The 20,364-nt window shown below is 39.0% G+C and overlaps 1 protein-coding gene across 7 annotated transcripts in view; it reads left to right on the top strand.

Moving 5' to 3' along the window:
* The first annotated feature begins 7,109 nt into the window (after positions 1-7,109).
* LOC120450270 (protein argonaute-3) overlaps positions 7,110-20,364 on the top strand; it is a 130,663-nt gene continuing 117,408 nt past the window's right edge. The window contains exons 1-5 of one of the 7 annotated variants that reach the window (XM_039633179.2): positions 7,110-7,364; positions 7,425-7,486; positions 8,502-8,883; positions 9,663-11,074; positions 18,990-19,173. In XM_039633179.2, the coding sequence (XP_039489113.1) occupies positions 8,505-8,883; positions 9,663-11,074; positions 18,990-19,173 (1,975 nt within the window). In that variant the 5' untranslated portion in view covers positions 7,110-7,364; positions 7,425-7,486; positions 8,502-8,504. Of the gene's footprint in view, positions 7,369-7,424; positions 7,487-7,538; positions 7,632-8,191; positions 8,212-8,424; positions 8,446-8,501; positions 8,884-9,662; positions 11,075-18,989; positions 19,174-20,364 lie in introns of those variants that run through there. The other 6 variants (XM_039633180.2, XM_039633177.2, XM_039633176.2 and 3 more) reach the window with 6 other exon arrangements.

Raw genomic sequence — 20,364 nt, 5'->3', positions numbered from 1 at the left:
TCTTGGATATTCTGCTATTCTTCACATCGCCCATGAAAGCAGTTCTAAAACCCAGCAAGCACTTTGTCTTGTCTACAATTACTCGCCTTTACGATCCTCTTGGTCTTATCTGTCCCGTTATAACAAAGGCCAAAATCCTGCTGCAGCAAAATCTGGAGAGAAAAACTTGACTGGGATGAAAGTTTACCTTTAGCGCTTCATTCAGGTTGGTTAAATTTTTCGGCTGATATCTGCCTCACCCAGAAGTTGCAGTTTCCTCGTCTTGCACTGGTACCCAATAGCGTTGTCCTCTCGCTCTTAAGACGGTCTTCACCCGAGTATGACACCGTCTGAGGATACACCTCCTGAGAATGGATTCCTGAGAATTGAACTACCGAGAATGATTGTTTATTGGGGGGCTGAGATCTTTTTATACCGGCTTAGAGCTTTCTCTAGACAACTCCGGTCATCGGTCTTTGGTTGTACCCCTTCCAATGTATTAGATTCTGGCAGGATTTATATGTGAATCTTCAAAGTCTTATGATCTTTCAAATAGGGCGTACGTAACAAAATATAAAAAAACAAGAGACAACGCATAGTCGATTTTCCCGACTATCTGACACCCGTTACTCAGCTAGTGAAAGTGGTTTGTAGGCACAGCAAAAAGAATTTTGGCAATCAAAAGAAAATTTTCAAGATTAACAAAAATGTGCAAGAATATCAACACATGTGGCATTTTGGGCGGCTTGTAGGCGTTAGAGTGGGCTTGGCAACAGGAAGCGTTTCCGACCATATAAAGTATATATATTCCTGATCAGGATCAATAGTCGAGTCGATCTGGCCATGTCCGTCTGTCCGTCCGTCTGTCTGTCCGTCCGTATGAACGCTGAGATCTCAGGAACTACAAAAGCTAGAAAGTTGAGATTAGGCATACAGACTCCAGAGACAGAAGCAGCGCAAGTTTGCGCCCACAAGCCGCCCAAAACTGCCACGCCCACACTTTTGAAAAATGTTTTGATATTTTTTCATTTTTGTATTGGTTTGTAAATTTCTATCGATTTGCCAAAAAAACTTTTTGCCACGCCTACTCTAACGCCCACAAACAGTCAAAAACTGTCAGTGTTGAAGACTCTCCTTCGCACTTCTACTAGCTGAGTAACGGGTATCAGATAGTCGGGGAACTTGACTATAGCGTTCTCTCTTGTTTTTTTGTTTGAATTGTTTTTTACATATGCCAGTGCGTGCGCCAAGGCCTGCTGGCCTTCTAATGGGCTTATCCTTTCTGTAAAGAAAAATATTTAAATAATTAGCTATGCTAATTTATCAATGCGAAACTCTTTACTTACCGTTTTTTTATATTTAACGGTAAAAATTTTCCAAACATTACTTGTCACGTTCTACAATTGAATGCAAATTTAAAAAAAAAATGGTGACGGATAGGCAAATAATTAAACACTGACGCATTGGCGTTTCTTACAAATTTCTTACAACAAATATACTTTAAATTTACACTTAAAAATATATAAATATCCCACTTATTATTAGAACGGTATTGAGAAATCTATACATAGCGTTTTTTTCTCGACTCTGATTTTGTCTCCTCTCACTCTCATTTTGGGTCACAGCTCTGAACTACTTTGAAAAAAAAAACAACAAATATGAACTAGGGGCAGAGACAACGGCAGAGCCACGACAGAATTCGGCTTGACGTCGGTATTTGAAACGTTGCTAGACAAAACTATGGAAAATTACCCAGATTTATTTGAAATAGCGGTATTTCGTAATAACTTTATCGCAACCTTAATTTATTTGGTCGAAAAAAATACGCTATGGTGCACACGCTCTTAACCATGGTTTAACACGTCTTTGTCGAGGATGAATATCTCCTCTGAAGCGGGAAACGTTAGAAAAGATAGCTGATGAGCTCATACGAACAAAGTCCCACGAAGAATCGCCCTTTCCTTCCATTTCGAAATGGTGACCAGTCAACAATTTTCCGATCTTTTCCGGGCACGCATTAACTAATATCGCTTTGCAAGAAATTATATTTTCGGTGACTCAGCTTTCATCGAAGGCGTGCATCAAGAGATCCAAATGGTCTTTTGCCGTATGAGAGTGCAAACCAATGTGGATTTCAAGCACATTTCTAGCCCATCCAACAGGCGCTCAAAGGTAGCTGGCGCGTTGGTTATGCCGAAAGGCCACACGTCAAATTCAAAGAGTTCTTTCGCTGTGAGAACCAGTGGGCGCCATGAATCGTTGTAAAGATGTCATCTATCCTCGGTTGTGGGTAAGTATTCTTTACGGGGATGCCCACGGGCTGGAGCATAGATTGACGGTTTAATGTGTATCGTACACAGAAATAAGTTTTAGTATTTATTCACGGATTTACATAGACTGATTATATGAATCCTCCTAGAGAAGGCCTCTCTCGATCTCGATACTCGTGTAAGCTATCGACTTCGATCACACTATAGTAAGCTGCTGGTAGTTGCCACAGTAACCCCTCCAAGAGTACCAGTTGGGAATAGTATCTCGCTGGGAATATGACTCGTCGTCCAGATCTCGATACCTGCGTGGCATGTTGAGCGATTGGTGTTTTCCTTTGTTACTGTATTCGAGGAGGTTCCTCTTTGGAGATGTATGCTGGTTTAAGACGGTGGATAGAAACATTATTGTCCTTTGTGCGACCTTTGAGAGTAAAGTATTTGTCGTGTTTCGCTATTATCGTAGGTAGGTTCAAACGGAGAAGACGTGTTTGCATTGAAATAGATCGGGGTGAATAAACTCTTGAGGCGTGTGATGTTGCACTGACTTAGTAGATGACAGCTGCGATATAGTTTTCCGATGAGCCTCGGTGAACTCCGACTCGGTGCGATTTTCAGTGCTTGATGAAAAAAAAAACCGCCAGGAACTCGCAGTGTTGTGCCGTACACCATTTCGGCTGGACTTAACCCGATGTCGTCTTTGATCGTGGTGCATAGTCCTAGTAGGATGAGGTGCAATGCAATGCTCCAGTTGTATCAGAACATTTTATGGCAGCTTTTAATGTTCTGTGCTATCGTTCGACCATGCCGTTAGCTTGTGGGTGGTATGCCGTCGTGCGTAGATGCTTAAAACCACAGATTTTAGAAAGCTCTTGGAACAGTGTGGACTCGAAATGCGTCCTAAACCCGTTGTGATGTGGAGCGGGATTCCATAGAGCGCGAACCAGCCAGAAATCAGTGCACTGGCAACTGACAATGCTGTGATGTCAATGGTGGGCCAACGATATCTATATTGATGTGCTCGAAGCAAGCGTCGCATGCGGCATACTGTCCAAGTGGCGATTTGGTGTGACGCTGGATATTGGCATTTTGGCACGGGATACAAGAACGTACGATTTTGGCGACATCTTTTGCCATGCGAGGCCAAACACAGTGCTTTCTAAACAATTTGTTCGTTGCCTTAACTCCTGGATGGCATAACAAGTGCAGGCCTTGGACTTCCGTTGGGCGTAGGCACCTGGGCACGAACGGGCGTACCTGTTTATTGTTAACGTGGCAATACAATTGTTTGTTTGAACCTGGAATAAACAATTTCGTTAGTGATATTTTCTGGGTCAGACTTAAGCAGAGATTGTAGTTTGTCATCGCAAACCATATCGTCCAAATCTATGTGTGTTTGATGGCGTCGATGCGTGAAAGAAGGTCAGCGACGTTGTTTTCCTCTCCCGAGATGTGTTGAATGTTGGTGCTGAATTGGCTAATAAAAACCAGCTGCCGGGCGCGTCGTGGTGATGTTTTCTCACTGTTTTGAATGAAAGCGAACATCAGCGGCTTATGGTCGGTGAAGATTACAAAATTTCTGCCCGCAGTGCGTACTTGAAATGCAGAATGGCCTGATAAATAGCGGTGAGCTCTCTATCGTACGTGCTGTACTTCTTTTCTCCGATGAAAATTTCTTGGAGAAGAAACCCAGTGGCTGTGTTTGTACGTTGACTATATGTTGTAACGCGGCACTCATAGCGCCGTCCGATGCATCGGTGGTCAACGTTACTTGAGACAAATGCTCAAGTGCCATGTAGTTCAGCAACGTAGCATTTTGGAGCTCGTTTTTACAGGCGCCGAATGAGTGATCGGTTTCTGTAGACCAGAGTATTGCAGTTTTGTCTTTTTTTTATTACTTTGGATTAATGTCTGGAGTATGTGTTGATTATCAGCAGCACGAGGAATAAACGGCCGATAGAAGTTGATCATACCCAGAATTTTTATTCAAATCCTTAGCGATAAGCGGTTTTTAAAGTGACGAATGGCTTCCACTTTAGATTCAGATGGTTTTAAACTGTGCTGGCTGATGTCATGACCCAGGAACGTAAGTTCCGACTTTCTGAACTGACACTTCTCGAAGATCACGGTGAGTTGTGCCTTTCGCGGTCGAGTTGCGCTGAAGCGATCAAAATGTCATCGATGTATGCGAAAGCAAAATCGAGGCCCTGTATGACGTCGTTTATGTACCGTTGAAAAGTGTGCGCTGCATTTCGCAAACCGAACGTCATGTAGAAGAATTCGAATAACCTAAAAGGCGTGATAATGGCTGTTTTGGGAATATCTTGCGGCTCGACAGAGATCTGGTGATATTTTTTTGCTTGTCGTTTTTAGAAAATATATTCTTACCGTATAGAATGCGGGGCCACCCATGACGAGAGCATGGCCATACAAAAACTTCCTCTCTGAAATGCTTTTCTTACTCTTAGAAAGTATTCTTCCACATAAAAAAAATGCCTATTTCAACAACTTTCGTCAACTTCCACTTGCCCCACCCCCCTCCTCACTACATGGGAGAAAAAAACGGGGGCACCCACATAGTACCAAGCGCACCCTATATTTTTCTGCGAACAGCAACAACACCCAGCAGGGCGAGCTCGTTACCAGACTGTTCGCATTTCTACGAATAACAACACAACACAGTTGACGCCAATCCCCGATGGCGACAGGTGGCAGCCCCACCACTGGGATAAGCCGCATCTGGCCAATCACCTGATCGGTCGAAATACTTACAACGATTACTGAAACTAATACGAGAAATTCAGTTCTCGTAGAAGCCCTAAGTTCCCGAGAGGAATAGAAGGAATTAAATAAAATAAAATATAGAATGCACGTTACATCCAGGATGTACTAAATCGGATATCGCTCAGGCACTGTTACGTTGTTTAGAGCTCGGTAGTCTCCGCATGGACGCATTCTTTACCATGTGTAGAGGGCTTGACCAGTTGCTTTTTGAGGGACAACATATTCCTATATCCAAAAGATAGGAAAACTCGCTCTGCGCTGTTTTGAGTTTGTCTGCAGCCAGTCGTCGTGCACGAACGTGAGTGGGCGGCCCGTTTGTCGTGATAAAATGGGTTACTTTTGATGTTATTAACAGCCTGTTTGAATTGATCGTTGCGAGATCTCGATATTCGTGAAGTAGCTTGGCGTATTGGTTGCACGCATCCTAGGATAAAATCCGAGCTATTTCATGCGGAGGCGTGCCACAGGACGATTCGGATAGCGTTGCTCGATCGATAAGTTTACATCGCTTAATGTCAACGAGCAAAGCGAAGTATTAAAAAAAATCGGATCCACCGATAGCGCAATTGACGTTAACTACCACGAAAGTCCAAACAAAATTTCGCCTTAGTCCGAGTGTTTGATTGATGCTTTGATTGATGCCAGAACTTTGTTAAACTGTGTGTCGTCAGAAGTTATTCCGGCCAAAATAATTTGGGGTGCTTGGGCCAAAACGGTGGTATTTTTACAGCCACGCAGTTTAATGCAGCGTCGGGAACACGTGCAACGGGATCGTGGAAAACGTCGGCGTCGTCTTCCATAGCGTCGTTGGTTGCCAAAATTTATGCAGATTTTCGAGTGTATATATATAGTAAATCACGTCGGGGTCACCTATTAAATGTGTATCGTACACAGAAATAAGTTTTAGTAATTATTCACGGATTTACATAGACTGATTATATTAATTATAACAAATTGGCGCGTGTAAGAGGCAAAAGCTAAGAAGCAGCGAAGGATTCCGTGGTCGTCGAGAATAGTGATGATAGATTCGCCTAGAGAAGGACTCTCTCGATCTCGATACTCGTGTAAGCTATAGAGTTCGATCAAACTATAGTAAGCTGCTGAGAGTTGCCACAACGGATACATTTGAGGGGTAATTTGACGACTTCGACTCCATCTGGAAAAAGGCTCCGTCGGTCGTTAAGCTGCATACGAGCACCTTCTATCTGAGGTGAGGTAAGGCGTCTAGATCATACGATACACGCCACGCCGTCTCTACGGGGGTGTGCCCGTATTACCAGCGCACAAAATAAAAAACAAGAGAGAATGGTATGGCCGACTATCTGATACTCGTTACTCAGCTAGTGTAAGTGCGAACAAGATATTTCAACAAATGTTTTTTGGCGGTTTGTGGACGATAGAGTGACCGTGGCAAACATTTTTTGGAAAAGACTAACAAAAATGTTAAAATATATTAACTTATTTCTTAAAAGTTTTGGCGGTTTGTGGGTGTGGCAAAATGATGTTTGGCAAATCGATAGAAACTTACAAGACTAATAACAAATGAAAAATTGACAAGATAGTTTTCAAAAGTGTGGGCGTTTCAGTTTTGGACGGTTTGTGGGTGTTAGAGTGTGTCTACTAAAACTCTCTAGCTTCTATAGTTCCTGAGATCAGGACGTTCAGTTGATACGGTCAGACGGGCATGGCCAGATAGACTCGGCTATTGATCCTTATTCATTATATACATATATAATTAATATATAGTAATAAACTTTACTATTTTAACCAATATCTCAATCAATATATGCATAATCAAACCCAGCCCAGATAATTGCAACTAGTCGCTATTTCACTATTCATTTTTATAGTGTAAAAGAGTATACTTGATCAATTGATAGAATTTATCAAGTATGAACTCTGTGTTTTCAGGAACTACAATAGCTAGAATGTTGGTTCCAGTGACGTCTACGCTGCGCAATTTTGTTTTAAACAGTTTCCACGCCCACTTTAACACTAACTATACTTTCCCCTTTCATGTGTCAAATTATTTTACTGTGTCAACATTATTTTAAATTACGTTCCTGACACTTCTACTTGCTGAGTAACGCATATTGTCGAGAAAATTCATGACAATACGAAATATTTAGAGTTCAGGCCTTTTTACAATTCCGTGTCTATATGATACTAAAGTTGACAGATTGGCATTGAATACTGTTCAAGCTGACCAAAAATATTGTGATCGATAGCATGAGAATCGTAGATTTTGCAAATGCCCCCTGCAGAATATATAATCTGTTTAGTTTCTAGCTGTGGTACGTAAATCTTAAAGGCACTGGAGAGTCGAAATATTTCGTAGGTACTACCAAAAAATATATACATATTTTGCTATTAAGCTATATGAAAATACTCTAGCGCTTGTACTTTTGACTGCATTCTGCTGTTCAGTTGTTCTTCAGCGTGCGCACATTAGCCAGGTAACGGACTAATCGGTAATTAGTTTTGTGTTCATCTTCCCGCTGAAACCGAGTTTTGGGCCGCTGGTCGATGTGATGTGATCGATGAGCTTTAAGAAACATATAGAATAGAAATTCTAAGAACTGAATTTTTACGAATTTAAAAGTAATTTAATTGAGAAATTTAATGAAATTGTCGTAACTTTTAAATCCTCACACCCGTGGAGATTTCTCCCTTTGAATTTATCATTTGAATTTAACTGTTGTGTTACAGAATTTCGGCTGTCTCTGGAAACAGCAGCGTGCGGGCGGTCATTAGAAAAACCTTGGGCTCGATCTCCTGACTGTTGGCTCCTAATATAAAATCAGCCATGCATCGAAGTGTTTTGGCTAACAAGACGTCGCACTATGGGAAATTTACCCACTTTTTCTGGCCAAAACCCTTTTTTCTGAAAGTCCGAATATTACAATAGACGGCGCCCCAACAAAGAAATCAGCTGTTAAAGCTGCTGCGCGTACAAAAAAACGACTACATTCTACGTTGTTTTTCTCCTTTACAAAAGATCTAATATCTTTGGAACCAAAGCGTTAATTCCCATTCTGTAAAAAGCAGTGTTAGAAAAGCTGCAGTCGAATTAGCAAAAGTCGCAATATTTTTGCTTTTCTCTGCTTCTGCTGCGAGCGATATCAGAAAATGAACAATTGCTCCTGCTTCTGAAAAATCAGAAGTCGCAGTCAAAGCATAAGTAAAAATCACGCAGCGACGAATATCAAAAATCAGCAGCAGTCGCCGTTTTTCGTTTTTTAGCTTTCTGCTTTGCTGTTGCTTTTGACGACTTTCAGAAGTCGTCAGCAGTCGCATAAGTCGGCGCCTTCGACTGTTTGCTGCTTTTGATTTTCGTTGCTATTCCTGCTGATCAACAGTCGCTGAATTATTATTTCTAAAGTTATGGCTTGTCATAACTCTGATCGCCAATATTGTATATATCTTTTGACATTCTGAAACATTTATTTTTAATTGTTTTTTTTTTTTTAGATCATGTCTGGAAGAGGAAACTTGTTGAGTTTGTTTAATAATAATGCTCGCAATATGGAAATATCAAATTCAAGTGAAGATTATGCAATCGACAGTGGCTTGGACTTTGAGAATTCTGAAACAAGTGGGGAATGTTTTCTGTCAGGCCATAATATTGAAACTGATCTTATAACCACTCTTCAACATGTAAACATTTCGGTCGGTCGGGGACGTGCTAAGCTTATACACACTTTAAAAAAAGATCGGCCTACATCAGAACAATTTATAACAACTGAATTGTTAAACTCAAAGGAAAACATCGAAAACTCAAAGAAGTCCAAATTGGAAGCAATTGCTTTACAAAATGGATTATTTTTTCCAGATATAGTTCACGGATCAAAAGGTACATTCCAAAAAGATATGGCAGTTATATTTACTTTCCAGCGTAAATCCATCGAATCCAATTTAAGTGTATCATAATTTGAGTTAAAACCCTTTGTCATTTTTAAATTAAGATAATTTACTTTCAATAAATTTTCAATGTTATTTCTTGGTTGATAAAATAGAAATATTTTATTTTCTAAAAAAGTAATAAAAGTAATAAAAGAAAAGACCGCTATAATCGAGTTCCTTGGATACCCGCTCTACTCATCCTGTCTGCGTTTCCATTTATGGTAATTTGTGTAATTAGACATATCGATTGATAAAAACATTTATAAGTAAAACAAGAAAGAACGCCGTAGTCGAGTTCCCCGATTATCTTATACCCGTTACTCAGCTAGTGGAAGTGCGGAAGAGACATTTTAAAACTGAAAGTCGGCAGTTTGTGGGCTATAGATTGGGCGTGGAAAAAAGTTTTTGGTGCCAATCGAGAGAAATTTACCAGACTAACAACAAAATGAAGAAATATCAACGTATTTTTTAAAAGTGTGGGCGTGACAGATTTGAGCGGATTGTGGGTGTAGCAACGAGTTTGAATGTATATTGAATGTATTGAATGTATTTTTGGCTTGTATAGTTCCAAAAATCTCGACGTTCATACGGACGGACAGACAGACGGACATGGCCAAAACGAAAATGCTTTTTTTAACATACTATTTACTCTACAAGGATTCTTAATTCGCTTATTTATCCGTACATTATGTTTTTACATAAAAATAAATAATTAAATCTATTTTTCAGGTTCGTCTGTTAATATTTATTGTAATTACTTGAAGCTAACAACAGATGTATCCAAGGGAGTTTTTAATTACGAAGTGCGCTTTTTTCCTCCAATTGATTCGGTTCATTTAAGAATTAAATATTTAAACGAACATAAGGATAAGCTCGGAGGAACCAAAACATTTGACGGCACAACTCTATATTTACCTATTTTATTGCCAAATAAGATGACTGTATTTGTTTCAAAAGCCGAAGATGCTGAGTTACAGATTCGCATTTTATTCAAAAAAAAAGAAGATATGAGGAACTGCACGAAGTTATATAATATTTTATTCGATAGAGTTATGAAAACATTAAATTATGTTAAATTAGATCGCAAGCATTTTGATCCTTTGCGACCAAAAATATTACCACTGGCAAAGTTAGAAGTTTGGCCTGGATATGTTACAGCCGTTGACGAATATAAAGGTGGTTTAATGCTATGCTGCGACGTTTCGCATCGTATACTTTGTCGAAAAACTGTTCTGGAAATGTTGGTCGATCTTTATCAGCAAAATATAGAGCATTACCAAGAATCCGCTAGAAAAATGTTGGTTGGAAATATTGTGTTAACTAGGTATAACAATCGTACGTATAAAATAAATGAGATTTGTTTTGATCAAAATCCAAAAAGTCAGTTTCAAATTAAAACTGTCTGCACAAGTTACGTTGAATATTATAGACAATATCACAACATAAACATAAAAGACGTTAATCAACCACTCCTTCATAGTATAAAGAAATCAAGAACAACTCCAGCCGAAAAGGAAAATGTTCAGTTTTGTTTAATTCCAGAATTATGTTATCTTACTGGGCTGCGGGATGAAATACGGTCAGATAACAAGTTAATGCGCGAGATTGCTGCATTTACAAGAGTTTCGCCAAGTCAACGACAAACGGCGTTAAATAAGTTTTACGAAAATGTTTCAAGGACGCCCGCCGCACAAGATGTCCTAAATAGCTGGGGACTTGGATTAACGAATAATTCCAACAAGATAGCTGGACGTCAAATGGACATAGAGCAGATATGTTTTTCAAAAATGACAGTGTCGGCCGGAAAAACTGCAGAGTTCTCCAAATATGCTGTGAGCAATGAAATGTTGGAAGTAGTTCATCTGAGTAAATGGATTATTATACATTTAAGAAATGATATGCGAGCTGCAAATAACTTGCTCGACAACATGAAGCAAAGTTGTAAGTCACTTGGTATGAACATTTCTATACCAACAATGATTTCTTTGGATCATGACCGAATAGATGCTTACATTCAAGCACTGCGACGAAATATAACAACGAATGCGCAAATAGTCGTATGCATTTGTCATAACAGTAGAGATGATCGTTATTCTGCAATAAAAAAAATATGTTGCTCGGAAATTCCCATACCATCACAGGTAAATTATTTTAATACTTATTACTTAAGAATTTAGTCCGCACTAAAAGTTGTGTCTAACATAAATAAGATATCACTGCATATGTAATACTTGTATACACACATAAATTTATTCTAAAATCACAATGTTTTACAAAAGGTTTATCCTTAAAAAGTTTAATTTAAAAAAACTTTAAAACTTTTTAAATCTAAAAACTTCTGAATATTTTTTCATTTTTTATATGTCCACAAGCAAGACAAAACTAGCACGCCAACATTTTCATTTTAATATTTTTAACCAACATTCCACAAAATGTTAAAACTTCTCGTCCTCTTTTTCACTGCCTGAGTGAGTAATGGTTATCTGATAGTCGGGGATCTCCACACATACCTTCGTGCTTTGGCATAGAGTTAAAGAGCAAGAAAATAGAGCACACAGCGCAGTATGAAAGCTCAATAATCATCATAGAAGTTATTAGATAAAAACAAAATGAAAAAAATGTCAAGCTATTACAAATTAAAAAAAAGAATTAATTCCTTTTTTGCAAAACTGTGGCACATAATAGCAGACTGGACCTTCTAGTCACCCTGGTGTCATTGACGTGGAAAACCATCATCTTATTATTTGTCAATGCTCTGCGGTGACGGATTTGATTCGCAAAGCTTACCTGCAATAAGCAAGTACTAAGCTGTACGCCCTGCGCAAGCGGGAGGATGTTTCAAGTTACTTTTCAGACTTCTGATCGTGAATATCAATCTATTGCATTATACGGTATAAGTATATTTCGATACAATGGAGAAGTCCCCAGCTCGATGGTAACAATCAACCGCAACACCAATACGAGAATTAGCTGCACTATTTCAAATGTGCAGTCCAACATGACATGTACTTCAACATACACCGGTTGTACAACTGCGGCCGTTAAAATTTGCTCAACTGTGCCTTATGTCAATGACCTGCCAACAGTACTGACATCACTGCCCAATAAGTCACCTAAGGTGAAATGCACATTTCAAGAACATAATCGCATTGTCAACAGGAAACGAAATGGAGTGTCACAGCCCTTATTACTAATCTTAGCCCATTCTCCAAACCTTAAGACAAAAAGGTGGGTCTCATCATAAAATCTAGACTGTATCACAGCCCTCTGCCACCTACCTCTAGTAATGACGGGCAGACATCCACTGGGACTGTCACTATTGCTGCTATATACCTACTTCCATCCGAAAAATGGACAGTCGCTGAATTTGAATCCATGTTTGTTGCATTAGGCAACAAATTCATTGCTGGTCGTGACTACAATACGAAGCTTGCATGGTTGGGAAACTCGAGATCCTGCGCTAGGGGTAAAACGATACAAGAAGTCATTGCACATCGGCAATATTAAATACTAGTTAAGGGTGAGCCTACTTTTATTCCTACAACTCATTGACTACACCATCAGCCTTTGATTTCTTTGTAACCAGTGAACATGGTATTGGCAGGATAGATACACAAAGACAGACTTGTATAACTCGGACAATCTGTCTCTCCAAACTGTTTTGCATGCTACGCCTTTAAAAAAAACACAAGTACCACGGCCACTAGCCTTTAGTGCTGACACAAACGTTTTCAAAACGCATCTGGAACAATTGAGTGAGGTCAATATGCAAATCCGGGAGGCGGTGGATATTGACAATGCTACCAGCCTCTTCATGAGTAAAATAAATGAAGCCGAGAACTCCGCAGAGGCTCCCTGACTACTGAAACTTTGTCCCAGAATGTTGGCGCTTTTTCGGCTTAATCGAAAAGTACGAAAGGAATATGATCCGAACAGGTGATCCACGCATGCAACGGATTCACAGTACACTTGCCAACTGCCTGCATAAGCTATTGCTCGAAGAAAGCAGACAGAAATAGACAACTTCCTATATTACTTGGGTACAGACGTGAGCCAAAATTACTCGCTGTGGCGAAAAGTTTCAAACCCCTAAATAGTCTATCAAAAATCCGTCAGGTTATTGGAGTCGCACCAGCGCGGAAAAAGCCGAAATGATTGCCCTTTCAAATGAACCTACCTGCTAGTGCTGTAACTCTGGAAGAAGTGAAAGAACTTATAGCAAAACTGTCATCCAAGAAAGCCCCTGGTGCAGATCTTCTATACAATAGAATCATTGCTACCAGATCAATCAATACAGTTTCTGGTACAACAGCATTCTTGATCTGCTGTACTTACCGAAAGCGAGTATAAAGCGAATTTGCGAGTATAATAATGGTACATAAGCCCGAAAAACCACCAACTGACGTTGACCAATACAGGCCCATTAGCCTAATCCCTCCCCTAGGTAAAATTATGGTGGGGCTGATCCTTAACAAGTTGCTTACGTGACAGGATGTTGCCAAAGCGATTGTCAATACGTTGACCCCTGAATAACTAAATAGAGTAGTCAACTTTGCTCCAGTGGCTATGGAAAAGAAAGAATACGACGTAGTTGCCTTTCTCGACATACAACAGGCATTTGACAGAGTATGGCACCCTGTGCTCCTGTACAAAGCAAAGATGTTATTTTCTCCGCAGCTGTATTTGGTTATTAGAAGTTTTCTTGAAGATCGAACATTCCACGTCTCTGCTGATAGATTCAAATCGTCAACGAAGACAACTGGAGCTGGAGTTCCCCAAGTAAGCGTCCTAGGCCCTACCGTAAAGTCAGTATTTGCTTTGGACATGCCTACTTATTCACCAGTGACAGAAAAAAATGTGCTCGTAGCCACCTAAGCGGACTATACTGCTATACTATACAAACAGCCAAAGTATTTTTACTGCCTCGAATGGTCTACAGGAATACTAGGATGCATTTCAGCAATGGCCTGAGAACTAGAACGTGAGAGTTAACGCTGAGCTGTCAATGTGACGTTGAACCTAGGTAGCTATAATGTCTTTGATCATTGCACCACGCAACAAACTATCGCTTGACTGTAAGGTTAATATTGTCCCCCAGCCTGTTCTACGAACTGCAGTTATACGGCGTTGCTGCAACGAATCACCTAAATAAGATACGGGTTCTACAGGCGAAGAAGAAGGATTTCTGGGGCTCCTTGGTACATGAGAACCCGGGATATCGAACGCGATCTTATCGGACCCAAGCTCGATACACATCGCTGAACTGTGGAGTGTGCATTTAAAACCTTTTTATCAGGACCCTGCTCCGTTCCAATGAATGGATCTTGTAGTTCCTCTCGTCTTGATATTTGTTGTGAACTCTATACGCTGCAGCATGGTATTAATTTGAGTGCATGTGCCAGAACCATTGTCATCGGATGTCATCGGTCAATAGAGATCTAACCAATCTGGAGTACGAGGAGAGGCATTTATTGGGGTTTGGCCATCCCTTTATCATGTTCAACAACACTGCAGCCGGTTGCGCATTGCCTTCCTTGAATAGTGCCCAGCTCATTCCATGCAATCAAGTTTGAGCTAGTCACTGTGATGCATTACCGAGCCGTGATTTTTTGAGCATCATCACCAAGGTTGCACCTACTTGAGTATGGCGCGGACGTTTTTACTAAGAATAGGTTCGTAAGTAACAATTCTAAAAAAGTCACAATAATCATTGACGTCGAAGCCCACCTGTTCACTCTGGAGCTCTCCGCCTATCATTCTCCTTAGCTCGGCAGGGATTTTGATCCCTTCCACACCGCTCTTTCATTTAAAGATCTTTGTTCTCCTTATTAATTTCAACTTAGCAATACACATTGAATTACATTTATTTTAGCTTAATATAACTGTAATTTATTTATTGAATCTTCACAAAAACTATGAGACTAACAACCATTTTTCAAATCTTATTTATATACAATATTTAACAGTCTCTTAAACTGTATTCTGAAAGAATACGGGTTGAAAGGTGTTTGAAGACAAAATCGCTGCAAAGCCGCCTTCGGCCGAGGTGCACTCCAAGATAAGCAACTTTACTCTGTGGTTTAGGGTGATCGAGGGCGGTCTTGCCGATTGAGTGTGAATAACATGATTACATTTTGTTCGCAAGTCAAATAGCTACTTGTAAACGGCCGCTGAGTTGAGTTGTTGCTTGTAGAGGGCATTTGGATCGACATAAAATCGCTGTGTCGTCGGCAAACGTTGAAATCGTTAGTAGTCTGCTTGTTGGTATGTCTGCTGTATAAAGGACGTACAGCGTAGGTCCAAGAACGTTGCGTTGGGGAACTCCAGCGTTTATAGGGTGGTCGTCGGATATATCAGAGTTGCATCCGACAGGAAGGAGTTTGAGGGGGTTTTGGGGAAGCACCTAAACCTTGTTATAAGCCTGAGAGACATACAAGATTATTGCGGTGCAGTATTCCCATTTTTCGAAAGCAGTTCGTATTTCTGATGTTATTCGATTGACTTGTTTAATGGTCCATGTTTCTCTCAAGTAGTGGGTGATCCGATATTTTTCAATTAGTTTCGAAATACAATATGCTTTTAGGTCTGTACGATGTAGAAACTGAATGGTCCTTTCCTGCTTTTGGCACCATTACTCTGATTGACTTGTTCCATTTTTATGAAAAGTATCCTATCCTAGTTATACCCGATACTCGTAGAGTAGAAGGATATACTAGATTCGTTGAAAAGTATGTAACAGGCAGAAGGAAGCGTTTCCAACCATATAAAAAATATATATGCTTGATCAGGATCAATACCCGACTCGATCTGGCCATGTCCGTCCGTCTGTCCGTCCGTATGAACGTCGAGATCTCAGGAACTATTAGAGCTATAATCTCAAATTAAGCATACATACATACTTCAAAGACATAGACGCAGCGCAAGTTTGTTGATTCATGTTGCCACGCCCACTCTAACTTTTGGGAAATGTTTCGATATTTTTGTTAGTTTTGTAAATTTGTCTCGATTGACCAAAAATCTTTTGCCACGCCCACTCTAACAAACCTCCGAAAACGGTATGTGTTAAAATTTCTCTTCACACTTCCACTGGCTAATTAACGATCAGATAGTCGTGGAACTCGACTATAGCGTTCTCTCTTGTTATACCCGTTACTCGTAGAGTAAAAGGGTATACTAGATTCGTTGAAAAGTATGTAACAGGCAGAAGGAAGCGTTTCCGACCATATAAAGTATATATATTCTTGATCAGGATCAGTAGCCGAGTCGATTTGGCCATGTCCGTCTGTCCGTCCGTCTGTCCGTATGAACGTCGAGATCTCAGGAACTACAAAAGCTAGAAAGTTGAGATTAAGCATACAGACTCCAGGGGCATAGACGCAGCGCAAGTTTGTCGATTCATGTTGCCACGCCCACTCTAACACCCACAAACCGCCCAAAACTGCCACGTCCACACTTTTGAAAAATGTTTCGATATTTTTTCATTTTTGTAGTAGTCTTGTAAATTTCTAACGATTTGCCAAAAAACTTTTTGCCACGCCCTCTCTAACGCCCACAAACCGCCCAAAGCTGCCACGCCCACACTTTTGAAAAATGTTTTGATATTTTTTTCATTTTTGTATTAGTCTTGTAAATTTCTATCGATTTGCCAAAAAACTTTTGGCCACGCCCACTCTAACGCCCACAAGCCGCCCAAAGCTACCACGCCCACACTTTTGAAAAATGTTCTGAAATTTTTTCATTTTTGTATTGGTCTTGTAAATTTCTATCGATTTGCCAAAAAAATTGTTGCCACGCCCACTATAACGCCCACAAACCGCGAAAAACTGTCAGTGTCGAAAACTCTCCTTCGCACTTTCAATAGCTGAGTAACGGGTTTCAGATAGTCGGGGAACTCGACTATAGCGTTCTCTCTGGTTTTTGGTTATTTTTGTTTATTTTGAATTGTGAATAAATTTTAAATTAATGTTTTAAATTAAACTTCGTCATGCATCTAGGATTTGTATTAAGTGCCACCAGTGGATTACCAATAGGCAAGATCCAGGAGATTATGGTAAAATCTAGAAATGAGAGGATAGGCGACGGTTGACCTCTGGAAGCTCTCGAGGCCAGTTGGGGTGGAAGAAAGAAAAAAGGTACAAATAGGAGTTAATAGTTTTAAATATAATAACACATATGCAACGTGGTAACTTCCTTTTAGTACTAAAATTTCCTCGCGAAATGGTAAAAAAAAACCAAATCAAATTTAAGGGCTTTTTCAAAAGACGGTGCTCTGCAGTTGACTATTTGTTGTTTTTTTTTTTTTTAGAGCAGTGGATAAAAATGAGGGAGAGTGATGAGATGGGCCATAGACCTCTGAATACCGTTCTAAAAATTGGTGAGATAATTATATATGTTAAGTGTATATTTAATTTAAATTTGTTGATGTAACGATTTAAGATGTCGCTATAGACGACATGTCCTTACTTAATTATTTGTCATATGTAATTCTAATTAAAAGGTTCTATATGGTCGGAAATACCTTGGCAAGCGCCAGTCAGAATTTTCGGTTTCGTTTTTTTTTGTGCAACCTTTATCATGTTTCTTATTTATAAATAGGTAAATTAGCAGCCAATTGTGTTCCGAACCAGTAGAGCGTGAACAATTTAAAGTGCTGTAAAAATAATAATAAAACAAGAGAGAACGCTATAGTTGAGTCCCCGACTATCTGATACCCCTTACTCAGTTAGTGAAAGTGCGAATGAGGCCCTTCAAAACTAACAGTTTTTGGCGGTTTGTGGGCGTTATAGTGGGCGCGGCAAAAAGTTTTTAGGCAAATCGATAGAAATTTACAAGACTAATACAAAAATGAAAAAAATATTAAAATATTTTTCAAAAGTGTGGGCGTGGCAGCTTTGGGCGGCTTGTGGGCGTTAGTGGGTGTTAGACTATAGCGTTCTCTCTTGTTTTTAAATAAAATGAAATTGATTTAATTTTTATATGACTACCATTTTGAAAAGCTTTAAAACATTTCCCAAATTCTTTTCATTTTTGATTGGTATTGTATATTTGTAATTTTGCAGATATATTATTTAAATATTTTTCTTTACAGAAAGCATTAGTTCGTTAGGCGACCAGCAGCTAGCGGAGAAGGCCCTGGCCCACGCATCGCATAGCATTCGTTAAAAATAACGCAAATAAAATAAAAAAAAATCGATATTTATTAAGAAAAAAAATCAAAATTTAATCCAGAACTTTTTGAGCGTTTTAGGGAGATTTTTCTATAATCTAAAATAAAATTGTTAAAACAGGAATTCTGGAGGAAAGCGTATGGAATACGCGAGTAATTATCAAGGTATTCCCGGGATACCTTTTGGCGTATCCTCTAACATTTGTCGGTATATTTGGTATTCCCCAGAAATTCCTCGGGATACACGTTTTTCCAATGTGTCCGGAATTTTAACTTATCTACTTTAATCAACAAAATATTGATCAAAAAACATTTTCCAAATTCTTTTCATTTTTGATTGGTATTGTATATTTGTAATTTTGCAGATATATTATTTAAATATTTTTCTTTAAAGAAAGCATTAGTTCGTTAGGCGACCAGCAGCCAGCGGAGAAGGCCCTGGCCCACGCAGGCCCACGCAAATAAAATAAAAAAAAATCGATATTTATTAAGAAAAAAATCAAAATTGAATCTAGAACTTTTTGAGCGTTTTAGGGAGATTTTTCTATAATTTAAAAGAAAATTGTTTAAACAGGAATACTGGAGGAAAGCGTATGGAATACGCGAGTAAATGTCAAGGTATTCCCGGGATACCTTTTGGCGTTTCCTCTAACATTTGTCGGTATATTTGGTATTCCCCAGAAATTCCTCGGGATACACGTTTTTCCAATGTGTCCGGAATTTTAACTTATCTACCCTAATCAACAAATGGGATTGTGTTATCAGAGTAACATATACATAGCTGCAATCGACTATGCCGGTCCTATATAAAATTAAATTAGTACAGTAAAATGCTAAAGTGTTTAAACACCAGTGGAAACCTTTTTTAAAGCTCCCAAATTTATTTTCAGGTTATAAATGCTACAACCTTACTAAATGAATCAAAAATTCGTTCCGTGGTTCAAAAAATTGTGCTACAAATGAACTGTAAAATTGGAGGCTCATTATGGACGGTAAAAATTCCATTTAAAAATGTAATGGTTTGCGGAATAGACTCATATCATGATCCATCTAATCGGGGAAAGTCAGTTGCTGGTAAGTATATTTGATCTTTTTATATATATACATATTTATAAATCAGTGTAATTTGTTGTTTAAAAAAAATAACACCTATGCGAGAAACAGAAATTATTGGCACGTCTATTAGAATTACCATAAATATATAATGCGGCTCATTAGAAAGATCTTTAAAAATAGCTATACTATCATTACAAGCCGCTTCATTACTGCATGCTAATGGATTCACTTTTTTTGGATTCTCCCTTTGCTGTTTGCATATCTTCATATCCCTCGTACTTCCGAACAATAGAGTATAGAAGTCTTATATTTCGGTTTACTAAATTTCATAAGACTACAAATTATTCCTTATCAGCTTATTGCAAACGTCCTGGGTAGTGCATTATTATTACTTTAGAAGCGAGATCGCTATAGTCCAGTGCCTCTATTAATGCTCGACTAAAAAAAAGTCCGTGTGATAATATATTAGCTGATACATTAATAAACTTTTATTAAACATTAAATAAACCAACATTAAACATTTTAATAACAAGAGAAAACGCTATAGTAAAGTTCATTATATTATTATATAATAATAAGATCCGCATTTCGCGGATGCAGAAAGTGTTTTCTCTAAAGAATATATACATATTTCGTCATCTCCGTATGAGCTCCTCGATCTGATAATGGCAAAAAGTTTAGTTAAAGTTACATACGCCTATTTGTTGGAGTAGAAATTGGCATATTCTGCTCTATCTACGATTTTAGGCATTTTTGGACAGCAATTTAAGAAGCAAATAATAAACGCCAGGACTCAGAGCCTTATATAGTCGTAATAATCCCTTAAGAAAACTAACAGATTCGAAGAGCCTTGTATAGTCGGAATCATCGCTCAAGAAAATTAACGAATATGACCTTTAAAATATAAACATTCAAACGGTACAAGATTGCAGACGAGATGGCTTCTTCTTTGGAGCTGGCGTCAGGAACTAAACAGGAACTAAAATCTCCTGTTGGAACTGCTGACATATGTTCCATATGCTAGTACTCCTCAATGAAAGACTTGTATTGGGCGTTAGCCGCTATACGATGCTCTAACTTAATTCTTATCCAAACTCCGCCAAAAGATTTTGTTAATTACTAAAGTCACTTATCCGGTAACACAAGCGGAATGTGAGTTTTCATATGGGTTATGAAATTTGCGTTTGCGAAAGTTGTGAACCAATATCA

This window comes from Drosophila santomea, chromosome 3L (genome assembly GCF_016746245.2).
Source record: "Drosophila santomea strain STO CAGO 1482 chromosome 3L, Prin_Dsan_1.1, whole genome shotgun sequence".
Taxonomy (NCBI): domain Eukaryota; kingdom Metazoa; phylum Arthropoda; class Insecta; order Diptera; family Drosophilidae; genus Drosophila; species Drosophila santomea.
This window is presented reverse-complemented; position numbering and strand designations above follow the sequence as displayed.